General features: G+C 39.6%; 2 protein-coding genes across 4 annotated transcripts in view; one reads left to right on the top strand and one right to left on the bottom strand.

The window, feature by feature from the left end:
* Positions 1–4,760: 4,760 nt before the first annotated feature.
* phyh (phytanoyl-CoA 2-hydroxylase) lies at positions 4,761–10,398 on the bottom strand. 2 transcript variants are annotated; one of them, XM_069671212.1, is made up of 9 exons: positions 10,164–10,398; positions 9,633–9,685; positions 8,957–9,067; positions 7,936–8,104; positions 7,636–7,717; positions 7,207–7,388; positions 6,969–7,118; positions 6,658–6,789; positions 4,761–5,650 (listed from the first exon to the last, which is right to left on the bottom strand). In XM_069671212.1, exons 1-9 carry the CDS (start codon positions 10,227–10,229, stop codon positions 5,597–5,599), a joined length of 999 nt encoding a protein of 332 aa, XP_069527313.1. In that variant the 5' UTR covers positions 10,230–10,398; the 3' UTR covers positions 4,761–5,596. The 2 variants fall into 2 exon arrangements, with proteins under 2 accessions (XP_069527313.1, XP_069527311.1); XM_069671210.1 differs by having other exon boundaries at positions 9,633–9,688; positions 10,164–10,397.
* Positions 10,399–11,163: 765 nt separating this feature from the next.
* cdk17 (cyclin dependent kinase 17) overlaps positions 11,164–19,014 on the top strand; it is a 52,043-nt gene continuing 44,192 nt past the window's right edge. For both annotated transcript variants that reach the window (XM_069670839.1, XM_069670838.1), the window contains exon 1: positions 11,164–11,444. The gene's annotated coding sequence lies outside the window, so the exon portion shown is untranslated. The remainder of the gene's footprint in view (positions 11,445–19,014) is intronic.

Below are 19,014 nucleotides of genomic sequence, written 5' to 3'. Positions count from 1 at the left end.
CTGAACTGAGAGAGGAGAGAAATATGAAGGAGGAAGGTGGCAGAGGCAGGGACAGTGGAAGAAAGTGGGAGGAGGAAAAAGAAGAGAAAGGCTCAGAGAGATGGGAGGGAAACTACTGGAATTTCAATTGCCCAAGGGAGAAGATGAAGAAGAAAACAAGGATGAAAAGGAGGAGTGATAAGGTAAGGAGAAGAAGATCAGAGCAGAGTGGAAATCAGGATTTTGTTTATATGGAAATCAAATTTCTTTTTTTATTTACCCAATTGGTATGGAGTTAAAAATATATAAACTGCAATACCCCGACATCCTGTATTGTGAGATTTGATTTGGTGATTGAATTTACAAAATAGGCTACCAATATTTTTTTCTACATACTATATTTTAAAATTGGGAGTTAACAGTTTTTCTTGATTGCTTTGACCTGCTTAAAGAAACTGGGATCCACTCGGTTTTCATCATCACTGTCTCAGCAGAGCACAAGACACCTCTTTCAAATATGTTAACCCTTTCTCATGGGATTGACACACAGATGTCATTCAAGCAGTCCAAACTCCATTGTTTTAGCTATGGTAACCAAACAGAAACCATCTGTTCCCAACTATTAGAAACTACCTACATCAGTATGAAATCACTGAAGCACCTGTTTGACACTCCTTCACACAAATCTTCAATTAGCAATCAGTCTGCAGGCCTTAAAAGGTACAGCTTCTGTGTTGTTCTTTGCTAACATGGATGGAAGAGGTCTAAGGCAGATGAGTATCAATAGTGCCTATTTCTTATACTCTGCAGTTATAGATTTTTATACTTTACTGTAATAGATTTTATTTTTATGTTCTTCATTTCTTATACTCTAGTAGATTTTATTTTGGTTTACATGTATTTTGTGTAATATTTACAGTATTTCAGTTTTCAGCCAAAGTTTGAAAAAAAGAATCAATGGAATCAATAAAATTTGCATCAAAACATTTCTGATTCTGGATCCAATTCTTTGCAAGAAGGCAAATTTGACAACAAATGCCCCTTGCATGACAGCAACCTACAGTAATAGGCTACAATGACAAGCAATGGTGCACTGATTCGCACTGTGTGCTGTATTTTGTATTTTGTTGTCCACTGTGTAATGGTTGATTGGAAGAGCTCATACACTTGTTTGCAAGTTGTGTTGTTTGAAGGCAAAATTTGCTTTTGTTGCATATTTTAAATGTTTTGGCACGGTTAGAGCCTTTTGCAAACAAAATGTGTCATTTCGACCATGAGTGCCACTGTTTCAGCCTGTGTGTTAACTGTTTTGAAAATGTGGAGTTTGAGTTGACTGCTGCATCAAAGCAATCAAGAAAAACTGTAATAGGTCAAGCACACAACGTAAGCACTACACACTATATTAACTTGATGTGCTAACATGTTTGCTAATCTGTTAGCAGGAGATTGTTGTTTGCATAATCCTATTTAAGTTGATTATAAATGCTTGAGCCTTCTTTATTTTATGCAGCGGAAAGTAAAGACTTCATTATTCAATAACATTGTGGTGTATGTTCAGTGCTGACTTCCTTACATTCTGCTACGCGCATGTAAAACATGACAGTATGCAGTTGGCAGCTAACTGAGAGCAAGAGATTGTTGTTAGCATGTTTCTCTTGCCACCAGCTAATGTCAGCGTTCAACCACTTCCAAGCTAACATTACCATTTGATATTGTTTAACAATAGGAGAGTCACAAATTCCTAGTTGACGGTAATGATAGCTAGCAATTGTTTGAATGCTAACGTTAGTTGTTGTGTCTAACCTTTTGGTACCTAATGAGTTATCAAATATGTTGTTTTACCTTGAAATGTGACCTGATTTTCACAAAACTGTTAGCGAGCTTAATTTACTGTTAGTGATGAATTGAGATAATGTTGGCTAGGAAGTGGCTGAATGCTAATGTTAACTGTTGAGTTATCAAATAAATTGTTTAAAATATGACCTGATGTCCGTTGTGATTTTTACTATCCTTTGCTGCTGATCAAGCGAGAAGCAGTAAATAAAATATAGTCAGAATCACTAAGGATGGAATGTAAGTAATCATACAAGCAGAGAGAACCACAAACTCTTTACTGCTTTACCTTTTTGAAAGATAGAGGACGAGAGCATAAAATAGTGTCAAACACTGGTATTTGTGTTAGCTTCAAGATTAATTCTAGAATGTTCACATGCTGGTTTGTATGCCGTCTAGTTTGGGTGGATGAGTTGACCTGAATGAGGACACATCTCTCACAACGAGCCAGACCAGGCAGAGATTCAACCTGAAGGTCAATGGCCCGTTTGGGTATGGGGATAAAGTTCATACAGATTTTGATACATACTATTTGTAGAGATGCAATGTGTTTTTTGTACTTTGTTTTAAGCCTTAGTTAAATGTAACTTTACTGGCCAAAGTTCACTAAACCGTATTATATGAGCTATATAGGTCAGTTTGATTTGACTGTTTCAAAGACAAAGTTGAAAGCTGAAATCAACCCTAAATGTCCTCAAAACAAGATTTAATACAATTATAGCTACACTATTTAATCACAGATTAGACATGTGGTGCTCAGTAATTATGTCTTACTCTTGTTGCCTTGTATTTGATACTCTTTTGTTCATTGTTACCTTTCTATAAAAATGACGTGTATATCCCTTGCAGGCAGAGTATGTGCAGGTAGTAACATCTTGATGCCGCCCTGGACCCCCCCATTATCATTCCAGGTATGAACGATCACACTATTTAGTATACAAACCTTAATGCACCAACTTGTGGTGCATTAAGTTTCCTATGAATTTTTACTCTGACTGTGTGTGAAGTGGTGAAATCTGAAATGTGTTTCAGTTTCCTTCGTTGGAAACTGGGCAGAGTCGGCAGCCACTTTGCGTAGGAAATGGACAACAGATCTGAAGTCTGGGGAACATTTGGCAGTAAATGAGGCTACAGTTAGAGTTCTTTGTGAGGAACTATTTGATGTGTGTGAGTCTCTACGTTAATGTAAATGTGCTGGTGTGTGCACGTACAAAGGTTTCCTTTATATATCTCTTTTTTTGTGTCCATGTTTTTGCATTATGTAGGCGTATAAATGCTAATGCTCCTAAAGCATGTGTTTTTTAAAATATCATAGGGTGTGCGGTCCATATGTATTTCTGTTTTTATGTGTCTCTTTGTGCATTTGCGTTTCTCTGTGTGTGTTTGTAAGCTTCTACATTTTGGTCCTCCTGCATGTGAATCAATTTCCTGCCTGTCTGAATGAAGCTATGAGCTGTGAGCTTCCCTTTGGGTTTGAACAAAGCCCTGTTTGAACACCCACTCTCACACACACTCACAAACATAGCTGTACTGGATCAGGTGCTTTTTGGGGAACCAGGAAATACTGGGCCCCCATCTTAAAACTGCCAAACCCTTTGAGACCAACATGTGACTGTTCAAATGTCATTCAGGGTTGTGCAACTTCCTCTGATGCACCTAACACAGTGTGTGTGTATGGAAGGCAAATTCAGCCGGAAAATAATAAGAAACTATTGAAGAGCCTAAAATTACTGAGATTGATGCTATCCACTTTCAGGCTAGCTAGGGCTTTAAGAAATGTCACGTGGCTCTCAAGCAGCTTGTTTACTTGAAAATAACCTGCTTTCGATTGTGCAGCCAGATAAGAGATTCAAAATGAATCACTCATGGTGATTAGACAGCAAGAGGGCAGATGAGTACAGTCTTATCTGATCTGACTTCGTTTTGTTGCATGACAAACGTCCTTATCATAATCTCTTGTTTTTCTCTCTGATCATATTATCAACCATATTCACACTGCAGCCATTTTCCTCTGATGTCATGCTCAGAGTGGGATATTCGCAAGTCCTCAAATACCAACACCTCAGCCGTGTCCCAATCCAGGGGCCTACGAAGGGCGTATTTGAAGGCCGATTGCGTCACAGTGGCGCAACAAAGGATGTCCCAATTTCGAAGGCTCCCCCAGATGCGGGCGAGATGGCGGCCTCTGATGTTAGTTATGCTAGCTAGTTAGCCCGCTAGCTGAGGGTAACGGCTGGAACAGCTGGTGATGCAAACAGGAAATCATCTTTATACCAGACCATCTAATTTCAGTTTGGCTTTACTGGTCTACACAGGCTATGAATGGTGCGTCCTCCGTAGGCAGCCTCCTTTGAAGCCTGCAGCCCCTGGATTGGGACACAGCTCTTGTCATACCCTTGGTAATTTCATTAAAGTGCATAAGCTACCCTTAAGTGTCTGCATTAGAAACATGGCTTTTTAAACCAACTCCAATGTAAACCCATCTGCAGCAATATTTGATGCTAACAGCAGAAAGACTGATGGGTCAAACAACGTGTGATTTTGACCCAGGAGATGAGAGTTGGAGACCTGTATAATACTAAAAGTAAATGTTGAGTTATTGCTTTAACCCACACCATGCTGTTTATTCCAACCTAAACATGTTTTTACCATGTGCGCCTGTATTTCACACAGGAGTTGCTACCTTGTGCATCTGGGTGTGACAAAGTGACAGTATTTGATAACCTGGACTCAGCAACAAAATGAACGAAAGGAATATTTTTGTTTTATAAATACATTTCTTAATTGATTTATTATCATGAATATGATTGTGTTAATGATAAAATTATTATTTTCATATTTTAATAAATGACTGGCTCTTAATTCTGCTGTTGCTGCTAATATCTCTTGACCCTACTGTTATACCTGAAGCTTTACAGGAAAGCACAACAAAGTTGCATTATGGCATTAATTTTTTTTATTTATGTTAGTAAAATATTGCATTTTTCACAGTGGGAAAGAAAAAAAAACATCCATTCTCTCATCAATCTGTTACATCAACACAAAATTAACACACTTATACATTTATAAGGCAATATAAGGTCAAGGCCTCTGTTAGTGTCAATCAACAAGAGCTAAAATAAACCGTCACCATTCACATTTCTCCTTAAACACTGCTCTCATTACGCTCTCTCTCTCTTGCTCTACTTTATCTCTCTGTCATTCACAATAATTCTTACATTTCTCAACTCGTCACCTGTGAAATCCACATCCCTTACCTTTCCATTTCAATGAAACACATTTAGACATTCTAGGATGAGTTCACAATGTTCATGTTCTCGTTCAAGTGCTCGTTCAACTGCATTCTGTGCTTTAAAATGCTGTAAAGCAAGTAGTCGCAAGTCCTGAATGTCAGGCGCCTGATTCTCCTAAGGACAGTGTAGCTACTGGTTTATAAGCAAACTGACAGTTTTGTTATTTCCTGTTTTTTTAGAACAACATGTTCTGGATGACATTTCAGATATATGACTGTGAGCACAAAATCTGAAGCCTCAATTAAATGTACAATAAGTAATTTAAAAATTACAATTCTACATTTAAAATAATTAGCAATAGTGTGAAAAGGAAAATTGGAAAAGATTAATTTTCTTTAAAATGACTTTCAGGAGAAGCATTAAACACTTTCTGTGTCAGGTGAAAACGCCCTGTTGCTTCTTATGCAATCACTATATCAATTTGCTCTCATTTGAGGTCAGTGGTTGGTCACACTGCACACACTGTTTTTTGTAGCACATCTATGGTTTGTTCAAAGAGAAGTCCTCTCTCCTTGCACCAGGCGGCCTCGGAAAGCCCAGGTATCCTGCCGGAGAAACAGAATAAGAGGTCAAAGGGTCAGTTCAATGTTTTAGCTATGCAATCACTTATCTATTATTCATATGTTTTTTTGAATCACGTTGGTTCCGAATACAAATGCTTGTTGCTTTGCAGAGGCTACCACAGACTAAATGTAGCTCATGATGCACATATATAATGAGGGATTTCATTGTTCTCCTCTGCTTGTAAAAAATAAGAAGACATCAATTAGTTATGTTGTTATTGCTACCTGACTGGAGATATAACATGCCGTTATAATTTGACCTTTTTATAAATAGCTGTTTAGCAAATTTTTAATCAAACATTAGGATATCTACCAAGATGTTTGGATGTATCAATGGTGTACTTAGCAGGCTATTTAAAGCACGTCTTCCTCCAAGTGCTCTTTACCGTTGCTGTTATTGGATAAACTTCATGCTGTGTGTAGTGTAACCCACAATAATGGAAAACAATTGACTAAGTGAAGGAGCACATGTCACTTGCTACCAAGTCCAAACATAGAGGATTACACATGATAGTTAGCTAGTGTCTGGCTTTGTGTTCATTCCCGTAATGGTTAAGGTCTCATGACTGCTCTCTCACTGCTTTTAAAGTGTGTACTTGCACAGGGAAACTAAATCTGAACTTAGTTGTATGTTTTCAAAACGAATGCAACGTGATGTAAATGATAAAAAGAAGACTGGTTGCTGTTACTTTTATGCCCCCGGACTACGGTGATGTTTTTATATGCATGCACCTTCTTAATGCCTTCACTCTCTGGATACTGTTTACCATAGAGCATTGAGGTTCATTACAAAGTTAGCTCGCCTGCATTGTCCAATCGTAGACTAAATCACTGGCATGTCCTTTTTGTAATTGTTGTGCGTTGTATGTCTGAAACTTTTTAAAATTGTGCTGCTGCTGTCCTGGCCAGGACACTCCTGTAAAAGAGATTTTTAACTTCCATGAGGCTTTTTCTGGTTAAATAAATGTAAATAAATAAATAAAACTGACCTCGAAGGAAACTTCGCCCATGTCATACTTCCTGTTTGCGATCTCCTTCACCTCCTTCTCTATGTTTTCCTGTGTTGTTCCCTTTACGTCGATGTAATAGCAATCAGCGCTGGCATAGTGGCAGGAGATTGCCTGGAAACACACGTTTACATTTTTAAATTAAAATGTTATGAAATTCATTTTTAGCAAGCCTGTTAATATGTTTTGCTTTTTGTAACGAAATACGAGCATAAAAAACCCAGTCCGCAGATGAAGTATGAAGCTGGCTTGTTAATGCTGGGGCACCAGGTGCATTATGGGTAGTGTAGTACCTTGCGGAAGCCCTTTGTCTGGTTCATACCAGAGCCATGGATAAGCAGCGGATGGAAGAAGACGGTGTCGCCCTTCTCCATCTCCAGGTGCACCCTGGGGTGCTGTGGGTCGTAGTTACGAACACCATGGTACATCTTGTTTACGCCACCCTGAGGCACATGAGACAGTTTAGTTATGCGTGTGTGTAGTCATTTCCTGTAGAATTTTGTGTGTGAGTGTGTGTGTGTGTGTTAATACCTCCCACTCAGGGTAATCGTGCTCCTGCAGGGTGCCGGTGTGTGTTCCCGGCAGGACAACCAGGCAGCCATTCTGTCTGTTCACCTTCTCCATCGCTGTCCAAGAGCAGACGATCCTGTCCGCTGGTCGGAACGGGAAATAATGCAGATCCTGATGCATCGGGTGACGGGACGTCTTCTTACCTTAAACAACAGGAGACATGATTGACATTCCGTTAGCACAGCATTGGCCTGTCGTGTAACGTTTTTCAATTCTACCCATATTTGCAAGCGTACAATATTTTTAATGCATTTCTCTGTTTATTTGGACATTGCCTGTCAGCTGTTGTTATGCAGAATATCATGAAACAGGCGGCAGGAATGCGAAAGTGCTCACTTGAGTGCATGTCACAAAAGGTAAAAACCTGTTTATTATTTCAGTGCTCGATACCTGCATCGGGAGGCTTGTTGATCAGCATTGTGTGCATGGCCATGATGTTGGGTCCAGTGAAACACTCCACATACTTCAGAATCTGTCACAGAAAGGAACATGTTTTAGTCGACAAAATATATACTGTTGGCATGAGTTCTTGTAGTGATTGGTTAAGTCTATGTTATGCTCTCAGCCCTAACCTTAGCAGTGAACTGGGTCATAACTGTGTTGTTTTTGTACTAACACCAAAGGCATGAAATTAGCTTTAAAACTGTGTATCAAATACCATATAATTAGAAGGAGCTTTGTGTGACATACCTGTGGTAAGGCGCAGTACCGGAACAGTTCAGGATCTTCCTGGAAGTCCTGGAGTTTGGAGACCGCTTTTTGATCGGGAACGAACTCTGACTTGACGATCGCCACGTCCCTCATCACTACCAGACCAGGAACCTTCACTTCCTGTCGAGAGATCCGTTCAAACTCCTTCCTGTGGACCACACACAAAAAAGAACACAATTTAAAAAACTCAGAATACAACTGCAGGTCTATGAAAAAGCAATCTCGGATCCGGGAACATGCCGGGAAGTAAGTGATAAACGACTCGCGTCAATACTTCCTTTTCCGCATGCTGCATTGCTACAGAAAGAGAAAACGTTTTCTCGTGATTTGCTTGTTATTAACGGGTCTTACGTTTGCTGAAATTTCAACATCATGATGCAGAATTGTAAGAAGTAAAAATTGAAGCTTTGTCAGGTCTGTCCTCAAGAGGAGAAGAAAACTTAAAATGGTCATTTGTTGAACGGAGGTCGGATCGATCTGATGCATTTGAGGAAGTTGGGAAATCTGAATGCTGCACGTCTTTCGTGACACAGCGTCAAGGGAATTCAGCTCAGGTCAGATCATGCTGATGGGAGCCGGGATGGCATTACGACGCATTACGTTCCGTCTGCTTTTGCTCTCCTCACGGACTGTTTTTCTTGCATGCGCCCGCAGCCTGCTGATGTGTGATTTGTCAATATTACTCGGACTACAAGCGTAGTTCAAACAGCAACCAGAACCAGAATCTACGTCCCTTCCTACAGATTCTACTATGTAGGCTATTCCACTTTGTAGAATCTGTAAATAGAGATTAATGAAAAAGTAAACAGTTTCACTGTGGAGTCATGCATTTATATTTATACGCGTAATTTGCATAGTGCTGATTCTGGTTCTCATTTTTACTTGTATTTAAGAAGTTTATAGGTTCTGTTACTGCTGTTACTACAGTGGTGTGTTAATGCTAGTACACAAGGAGAAAGGTTTTATGATCTTTGCAGTTGCCAGAGTTATTGATGCTCACTTGAACCTGTCGATGTCCTCTTCAGACACCAGATTCTTGACAAGAATGAAGCCATTTTCCTCAAAAGAGAGTCGCTGTTCTGGGGTCAGCAGGTCAGTTTCAACAGTGTACCTACCAAAAGAAGTGAAAACACACTACAAAATCATCAAATGTTAAAAAAATGTTTATCTGCAATGGAAATTATTGGCAGCCAGTGTACATGTGAATGTTGCATTAATCCTACTGGATTTATAGTGAATTCCAGTTTCTGGCTAAGGGAACTGGAATTATCTGTAAGAAAATGAGTATCTATCTCCATGTGGTGAAAGCAAACTGGAAATGTGAGACTTCTCTTTGAACTTTGATCTGTAAAATAGCATAACAAACTGCTGCTTTCTAACGTGTGTCATGAAGGTGTAGTTAACTAAACTTGCTTAAAAATAAGACTTTTCTTCTGTACAAGTGAAACTAAATGCATCAGCTGTTGTTGGACACATACACAAATGCTGGAGCAGGAAAGTGGGTCATTCTAGACGTGATAGAAAGGCAGCACTGGCTGAACTGTGTCAGGGGTGAACGATCAATGTTGATTGTATAATTGTGTACAGTAGAACGTACAGCCTGAGGCAACGTTAGAGGCTGCCAAATGCTGAGTGGGCATTAACGGTGTCACTTAAATCTAAAGATGGGTACATACCTCAGCCTCTGTGGGTGACAGTAGCTGACAGCTTGAGCTGAAGTTGGTGCAGCCTTCTGAAGAAAATAGTCAAGGAAACGAGAGCAGTAATGGAAAATTCAAACTTGAAACGTGAACTTGCCTTTCTTGATCCTTGATTGTGTTATATTAACTCTCAGATGTAGGCCTACTACGTCGCTATGGACAAAATCGTCTGCTAAATGAAATTGTAATATTGTAACTTATCTACAACTAGTTGGGCCTACGTTACAGAAACAATGGCGGCGACAACCAGGTTATACATACATAAATACGGTGTTACTGAGCCTATAAGAGCAAGTGATTACGTTTACTTTAATAAAGCATGCAGGCTATTATTCCTGTATCATTTCTTAAACTCCAAGGGGGCCTGCTGCTCAGCGCGGGACCCCGGTCTAACCCACCACAACAATCCGCCGCTAGGTGTGCAGCTGTCCGCTAACAGTACAGTCTGTTCTTCCACGAGGAAACCCGATGATATCACATAAAAACAAAGCAGAACAAAAAGGATACAATCGCATCGGGTGATCGATCAAGGTGACCGATCATCAGTCTGAGTCTTTCCGCAGCCCGAGACATTTTCCAGTCAGCTTGTATGCCAGTATGATCCCAGGAAACACGTCAACCACATATAGAGGGTCTGACTGGGGCAAAGAGCAGCTACACACACACACACGCCCACACAGGTATCCTACTGTCAAACACAGGACAGACTATTCAGGTCGATACAAAAGTAGCCTACTCGTATGCAGAAAAAGCATACCAATCCAAGCAGGATAATATTCTAGTATGAAAAATTATCTTCTAGTACGGACTCATTATCAAGGCTGCAGCTTTCACCCAGCAGGTGGCGGCACACAACAACAACAAAAAAATCATGTATGTTTCTAGCTGCACGTCCAACTTATGTCCAATGTCCTAATATTTCTGTTTCTGCTTGTCATAGATTATGGCTACAGATATAATTATTATAATTATTATTATTATCTTAGAATGCTATCGTATAAACACATTTTGAAATTACAAGAATTATTTTAAATTAAATAGTTGAAAATATATTTTAGAACAACAGAACAAGATATAACATGCCAGACATGTTCAAACCTTTAACAAGCATTAGATATTCTAATACCTTGGCTTATGTATTTTATGAAGAAGAATACCTCTGATTTTTTAAAAATTGTTGTTGTATGTGTAAGCCTGTACCTGTATGTTCAATGTTTCATTAAACATTTCTATGTCATATACATGATCTACATATCCATATCTAGAGTAGCTAGACACTATAGCATGATAAAAAAACAACAACATTTTTTAAATAATTATTTATTGTTACCATTATTTGGGACCGGAGGTTACGGAAATAATCATTGGTGCGTTATTTTGAAAGTTTTATTAGAAAACGTTAATAATAGCAGAGGGTGGTTTTATTTTGAAATATTACCGGATGTCCCATTTTTGACTTGAATATGGAACTTGTTAGAGCTAGCTTGTACCCCTCCCGTCTCCTCTATCGACAGCAGATCCTCCTCCAGCCTCTTTAAACTACATTCACCGCCACACATACGACATTTTGGGGGTTCGGTCTCTAGCCCTCCGTCCTCACACCCCTCATATCCCTCTGTGTGTTTCGGAGGATATTTCTTCTTTAAAGGAGCGTTTGGAACCGAAACCGAACACAGACGGAGCTGTGTTTTAGGCTACTTCAGTGGGCGGATAAAGCGGAGGAGGGCATCCGGCGGGCCTGACTGCTCCGGAGAGTCGGCTTGAAACGACGGAATTCACCATTTTCAGGTAAATTTGCTCAAATGTCATGTCTGAACAACACTCAGTCTGTCCGATAATGGACTCCATGACGTTACATTTCTTTCGGCCGCTTAGGACGAACACTGAGCAGTGGTGTGTAGAAATGACAACACAGAGGAAACGATAGCTGAAGAGTTATTCAGTCTGCCTCTACCTGCCTTTTATATTTACAGCTACCCTTCATTTTACCCTCTTATATGATGACATTTATGTTTAAGCCTAGCGCACATCTGAAACCTTAAATCTCTTTTTGGGTGCAAATATGCTGGTTTGTTTACATAACGTTTTGGCAGCCAGGCTACCCCCCAGCGACAGCAGCCTTGTTGTACATTTTAGAAGGATATTATAGACAAATCAGACAAACTTAAGGAATATAGGCCTATGAAGAGCGTTAAATATCACACAGCATATTGAAATTTGCAGAGAGAAGACGATTCCTGCATTATTGATGTGATTCTCTGCAAGCAATTAACACCAGTAATGCTGTAGCATAACGTTAGTCACAGATCTAAAAAACAGAGACAAGTTTCAGATTTAAAGCTGAAATCTTCCTTTTTTTTATTTTTTAAATCCTTTACTGTGAACGATTACCTTAAGCATTTTATATTTTGACATGACTTTTCTTGATATGATTTAATATGTCATATGGAGAGAAATGGATGCACCACCTGAAGGCATGTCCTCCTGTTGACCTGAAAGCATCCTGCTGCTTCTTTCTGCCTTTATTTTGAAATGATTAGTGTTCATGAGTTTATATTAAGGTGATATCCATTGACCGATAATTCAAACCATTTCTGTTGAGATGCTTTTGCTTTTTGAGTCTTTTTGCATGTCCAGCTTGTAAATTATCTCTATGGGATTCTGCAGTCACCTTAAGTCCACAGGAAATCTGACACAACACAAATGCACCATCCTGTTGTCACCCTGGATACACAGTGGGATGTAGATTGAATTGATGGACACACTTATCTTAAAACTAATCAGAATATGCTTAATTTTTCATATTATGATCTAAAATTTAGAAATGATATTTAATGTGTACTGTGCAGCTGTCAATAATGATACCATAATAGCAGGGTTGGGTATCGCATGGATTTTAATGGTTCTGATTCCGATTCTGCTTATTGATTCTGGTTCTTAACGATTCTCAAGTCCAATTTTTTGAAGGGCAGGATCAAAACCTGCACATGTTTTTTTCACAGAATAAAAAGCGCAGGGCCTCGCACAGGGTCTGCAGGATCACTTCAAAAGTAGCCCAGTTCCACGGGAAAACCCTGGCTTCAAATCTTGCATATTGTTTACTATATATAACATTTTCAAGACTATTCACCCACCACGATTCTGAAATTAAATTCCTGTTGGTCAAGTCAGCTATGCATTGTAATAAGACTTTAAAACACATCCTACTATAATACAAAAAACTGTGATGCAGACTCGCAGCACCGAGATGAGGAGAGCTGCTGTGCAGGCGCTCAGAGAAAGGGATGGAGGGAGCGGGTGAGGACAGACTGAAGTGATGACGTGATATGAAACTTTGTTTGATCATGAAGCCTGATGCTCCTCTACAGCTGTGTGTTTCTCAGTGAAATATATGAACTACACAGCATATAGACAGCATATGATTTTATACTTTATAGTAACTGATCTGTGTCTGTCGTATCTGTCTCCTTCCTGCCCGGCATGATAACTCTGATAAATACGCGTGGATCACCTCCAGCTCATCTCATTCGCAGCGTGGAGATGTAGATTATCCTTTATAAAGGTTGAGCACCGGAAATATGGTGACAGATTGTGAAGTTATTGAGCCAGGTACAGAGCAGGAGAAAAACACAGATCGGTGTCCTCACTGCGCTGCATGATTACAGTATTGCCGCCGTCTCTCCCTCTCGTCGGTTTGGGATTGTCCTCTATTAAAAACTTAGATTCAGTCTCCTTACTGAATAAATACAGACATCATCTGTCTGTATTAACATGCGTGTAACTGTGATTTATGCGTCTCTGCCTGAGGGAAATTTCTTAAGGAATGGAAATGAACGTTTCTTGATTCCTTCAGAATCGGAATTTTGTAACCGGTGCCCAACCCTACATAATAGCAACATATCATCACTATATAAATCAACAGAAGAGAATCGACCACTTATTACCCATAAGTGACCATGATGCATTTAGGCTCTTTTCCACTTCCTGTCTGACCTGAATTTACTTCCATCGGCCTTCATCTGGAACAACTGGATGCTCTTATGTGTGGTTGTGTGTGTATGATTGTGTGTATTGACCCACATTGAAATCTAGGCTGTTGGCTGTGAGAGTGATACACCCCCAGAGGACAAAGTAATTACCCCGACAGCCCCCTCCCTCTCATGTCTGTGAGCCATATAGCAGTGCATGTATTGATTTGTCTCTGCGTTATGTCGCATACAGCAGGGACATGAGAGAAGGGAGTGTGTACTGTTAGTATGAGTTCACACCCCTAGTACACACCCTCAAACTCTTTCTCACTCTTTCCCCTCGGACCGACATATGAGAATAGATACAGTAAAATTATGTGCAGTGGCAGTTTTGTTTTGAGACATGTGATGGTTTCAGTTTGAGAAATACAAGTGCCATGTGAAAGAACTGCTGTGAGTGGCACATGGTCCGACACAAGTAACCCTCATGATGTCCTTAGGGTTTTTTCAGCACTGGACCACAAAGTTGCTGCAGAAAGCCTCTTCTGCTTTGATTTTGGCCATTCATTTTCAAGCGGCCTCTTGTGAGTCTAATGCTAAATCATTGGAGAGCCCTTTAACGTGTGCGAAAAATGAACTGAAGAGACACACTTGTTCAAAAAATCTATGAAATGTGGTTGATGGAATTACAGCAGTGCGAGGCAAACAGCTCTCGTTCTGTCAGCTGAAATGATCTCATGTTTCGTACAGCAGCAGTTCGCTTGTCGACAAAACCGGGTTGTCAGTCTGAAACAAACAGACGTGTGTGAACCAGAGCATTAAACCCCATGAAAGTGGACCTCCTTAGCTAGAGCAGAACTTACAAAACTTACATAACATTAAGCTTGTGTAGCTTTTTGGGGACAAGAAGCATTTAAAGGAATTCCAAGAAATTACATCATTAAAAGCCAAAATACCAAGTAAACTGCTTTGCAAACCGCTTGTAAAAAAGAACATAGTTTAAACACTAACAAATGTACAGAGCTAAAACAACATATGGAGTTTTAAGAAATATTTAGCTCATATTTAAGAATTAAATTACATTAGATACAGATTTTAGGGATATGAAGTATTTAAAGATTCTTCCAGAAATTACATCACAATAAGCTAAAGCACAAATATAGACCCTGGTGGAGCATTTCCATTGGAAAGGCTTAAGAGATTTATCATTGAAATATAATGTTAGAATATCATAGCTTTAATCTAACTGTATTAAAGTATACATCAGTTAGATTTTATTATTAAATGTGCCTGCAAAAAAAGGCTTAATCTGTGGTGCGAAGCATGCTGGTATCCCACCATGCTTTGCAACAGCGCTGATGCACTTTCACTGATGATCAGCCTCCAAAACACTGTTGCTATTGACAACCAGGCCAGCAGCTTCCTATGTCTCTCATCCTCTCTGTCTCTCTCTCACTTTCTCTGAACCTTTTATATAACTCCAACTTGTGCAGTGTATTATTGATTAGAGAGGTGTGTATGTGTCTTGGTATGTGTGTGTGCGTGTGTTCTTGCATGCTTGTCTGTGTTCTATGTGTGTGATGCATGAGCATGTGCGTTTCTACATATGTGTGCATGGGTGTATGATGGAATGTGTGTGAATGCAGCACTGTATGTATGAATGTGCTGCCTGTTTACATGTGTGTGCACTTTTCTCAGGGTGTGTGTTTCTTTCATTTATGTTACATATTTGTAATGCACATTTTACACGCATGTCTGTGTGCACTGCTACATACACACACATTTTAGAACCTATGCCCAAAAAGCTCTCTCCTCCCTTCTCCTTTGTGTATTGTTCATTGTTTCGCTTGAGAAAGCACAGAAAATATAAAAAGCTGTAGGATATAACTAAATCTGAGAGGAGGACTTTCCGACAGCCCCAGTGGCTGATGGGAAATGTCTTCCTCCCACTGCCCTGCCTCAGGGTGGGCATCATGTACGTAAAGTTGTAATTATTGGGTTTTTTTGGGGTCTTGCTAATTCTAGGGCTTCAGAATGAGTACAATTAGTGTAGGCTGGGTGCTGCATGAACACACGCACACACACACACACACACACACACACACACACACACACACACACACACACACACATGTACATGCACACTCATGTACACAATAATAAGGAAAGTTATGTGAGCCATGCAAGGAATGTAGAGTGGTGTAAGTTCATTGTCTATCTCTCTCTCTCTCTCTCTCTCTCTCTCTCTCTCTCTGTCACACACACACACACACACACACACACACACACACACACACACACACACACACACACACACACACACACACACAGCTTTTTCCAGCTTTCAAAAGTGAAACATTTAGGTCATACTGCAGCAAACACCTCTGTCAGCCTGTTGGTGTGTGTCTGCCTTTTACATTAAAACTAAGCCATCATATAATATTTATGTGTGTTTCTGTGTGTGTGTGTGTGTGTGTGTGTGTGTCATCTTATATGAATGTGTTGGGGTGGCAGAAGGGGTGTTTGGTCTTGTAGGATGGTTATGTGTGTCTCTGTGTGTCTGACTTGTCTTTGTTTTCTCCTACTCGCAAACACATTGCACACAGGCACACACACACACACACACACACACACTGCTGTGCTGTTATACTCAGTTTTGTCTCTCTAAACACACACACACACACACACACACACACACACGAACACAGTATCATTGCTTCTGTATTTTTGTTTTGGCATCACATCCTGTCCAAGTCCTGCTGCCCCCAGGATAAACCATCCCATCATGCTCTGCCAGGTGTTTCTTGAGTATGGAGGATTGAGTCAGGTGACTGGGATTGGCTCATAATCTGGAGATTAACCAGTGGCATTGTTAGAGCAGCAGACAGGGTTTATACACAGACGCACACAGACATACACACACGCAGAGGTCACATATAAAAATAAGCACACCTGCAGTTCATTCATGAAGTCACTTTCTCTCATGTGGTTAGCAAACGCTGTCAACTCGGGTGGTGTCGTTTGACAGTGAAGATGCTGAAATATTCATGATCACACGCACACAGAGACACACTACTAAGACCTGAACACAGCAATGATGTAACAGTTATCTGAACAGGTTGAACCATACTTTGAATCATGTTTTTTTACCGTTCTTAAAATAGGCTTACTAACAGCAGGACAAATGAAATGCTAATGCTATTAACCTTTACACTTTGTAAGAGGTTTTTTAAGCCCTGTGTTGGTTACCGTGGCAGCATTAAGACATACTGCACAGACCTCATTTGACTTTATGTTACAGCCTAAAATTGCACTAAAATGAAGGAAGAAATGATTAAATAAACCATCAGGCCCGTGTTTGTGATCTGCAGATAAAAGATGTGTTTGTGTCAAGCTTGAGTGCAAAGATATTTTTACCCGGCTAAATCTGATCAAAGGATTTTTTACATAATGTAGAGGGGCCTTTTTTTCCAAACCAGCCAGTCAGCTGAAAAAAGTCACCAAGGAAAATGTCACCTGATTTAGAATTATAGTATAGTCGTGATTTTAACAACACTGTGGTTTAAAAAAGAATGACTTTCAAAACTCCTTACCCATATCTAATATTTAAGGATGCACGATATTGAAATATTTTCTAACCCTTTTTGCCGATTTCAATACGGATATATTAGGCACATGTTTTTTTCCACCTAATCACACAACATCAAGTCTCTCCTGTAGTGGAACTGATATCATGCCTGCTCTTATTGTAGTGGCCCCCTGGCAGATGCAGAAATAACATAATACAGAGCTTTGTAAAATGTACACATTCACTGGGCAATATAAGAAAACTACTTTAACTTAGGTTATGTACAAAATGCCGTATTCATTTGTATGTAACATTTTTTCTCTCGAATAAAACTGTAATATTCATACAACTTAGGCAGGCTTGGATGATGCTCTCCCTGAGACAATCCTGACAATAGCAACTATAGGGCAAATTTTACCTACTGCACAGAACACAATGAAATCTGTCCAAAATGATCATGTTGAAACTAAGTGCACTGTACAACTGTACAGCTATTAAAGCCAACTGAAGTAAGAAATAGTGTACTCTTTTCGCAGTGTTGAATAAATGAGACTAATAGGTAAAAACTGCCGTACCGCAGACATCTTGCACCCATCTTCACGCTTGACTGAAGAGGCGTGGTGCAGGCAGTGCTTGCACAAACTAGCTGCGAGTTAATGTCGTAGCATTACGTCAAGCTTTCTTCGGGAATCATCGAGCATTTAGGCATAATTAAAGTGTTGTTTTATCGGCCAATAATCTGCAGATACCGATAACGTGCCTATAATATCATGAATCCCTACTAATAATTGAAGTCTGAAAACAGTTTTTATATCTGACATTCCCTGATAAAACTCTTGAAGTCTATTCAATAATGCATCATAAGACAGAGTTAGCTTTGCAGACTGATGGAACAAACTAGTATAGGCCAAAAGTCCCAATTCAATGCTTTGAAGGAGGTAAGATTAAAGCGGACATATTATGCTTTTCTTTATTTTTTGTTCTCTACATATTGGTACAATCTCGAGGGTTCATACTAAATGAGGCGAACTTGTTCATAAGAAATTCCTGTGAGCCAAAAACTAAGGCTTTGCCTAGAAAACAAAACCCTGTTTAAGTACAGTATTCTTGGTAAATGTATACATACTCAAAAGCCATGTACTTGGTATTAGTTGGCATTTAAAGTAGTCTACTCCATCATACAAATAACCGTCGATGCAGGGATACCATACAGCTGTTTGACAACAGCACTCATAGAACTGTAGTTACCTCCATTAACAACTATTTTTAGAAGCTACATAACCTTTATGTTTCCTGTCAGTAGACGTTCTCCAGTTTGCACAGTTCTCACAAGAACACTTGTTTACAAGAGCATAAGTAGGAATTAATTAAAAAAGAGCACTTTCGATTGACAGACTAAATCTTCCTTTATGTCTCAAAATAGTTAACGACTGTAATGTTCACCAAATAGAGAATGCTGGCGGGAATCTTTGTTGGTGCGGATGTTCTTTCCAACCACTCTCATTTTCTGGATTAGTCCGGCTCATACATGTATAAATGGAATTGACTAATTGCCATTTCCGAAAAAGAGAGTCCTAGAATTAAAATACATAGTTGAATATGAGCATAGGGTCACCTTTAAAACAGCGATATGTTGCACTTAGAAGTGGAAGATTCCAACCACTTTTTCACCTTCCAGCTGTCTGTCAAGTCGTAGACGTCACACCTGGTAATTATCTGAAATCTGATGCAGCTATTCTTCGGTAACTAATTTTACGGCTTCCTTAGTTATTGTTAGATAACCTTTTCAAACTGTGGCTCTGATTTGATAATAGTAGGTTCT

The sequence above is a fragment of the Semicossyphus pulcher genome, unplaced genomic scaffold (genome assembly GCF_022749685.1).
Source record: "Semicossyphus pulcher isolate SPU_LCO1_2020_fin unplaced genomic scaffold, fSemPul1.0.p SCAF_20, whole genome shotgun sequence".
Classification (NCBI taxonomy): Eukaryota; Metazoa; Chordata; class Actinopteri; order Labriformes; family Labridae; genus Semicossyphus; species Semicossyphus pulcher.
Note: the sequence above shows the minus strand (reverse complement) of the source record. Positions and strands in the feature narration are given on the sequence as shown.

Bases quoted from the DNA above. Each gene is read 5' to 3' on its own strand.
- phyh (XM_069671210.1), bottom strand. From the start codon at position 10,229: ATGTCTCGGGCTGCGGAAAGACTCAGACTGATGATCGGTCACCTTGAT. The intron at 7,389-7,635 runs GTATCGAGCACT...CTGTTGTTTAAG, and splicing joins CAACAAGCCTCCCGATGCAG to GTAAGAAGACGTCCCGTCAC. The intron at 5,651-6,657 runs GTCAGTTTTATT...TTTCTCCGGCAG, and splicing joins TGGGCGAAGTTTCCTTCGAG to GATACCTGGGCTTTCCGAGG.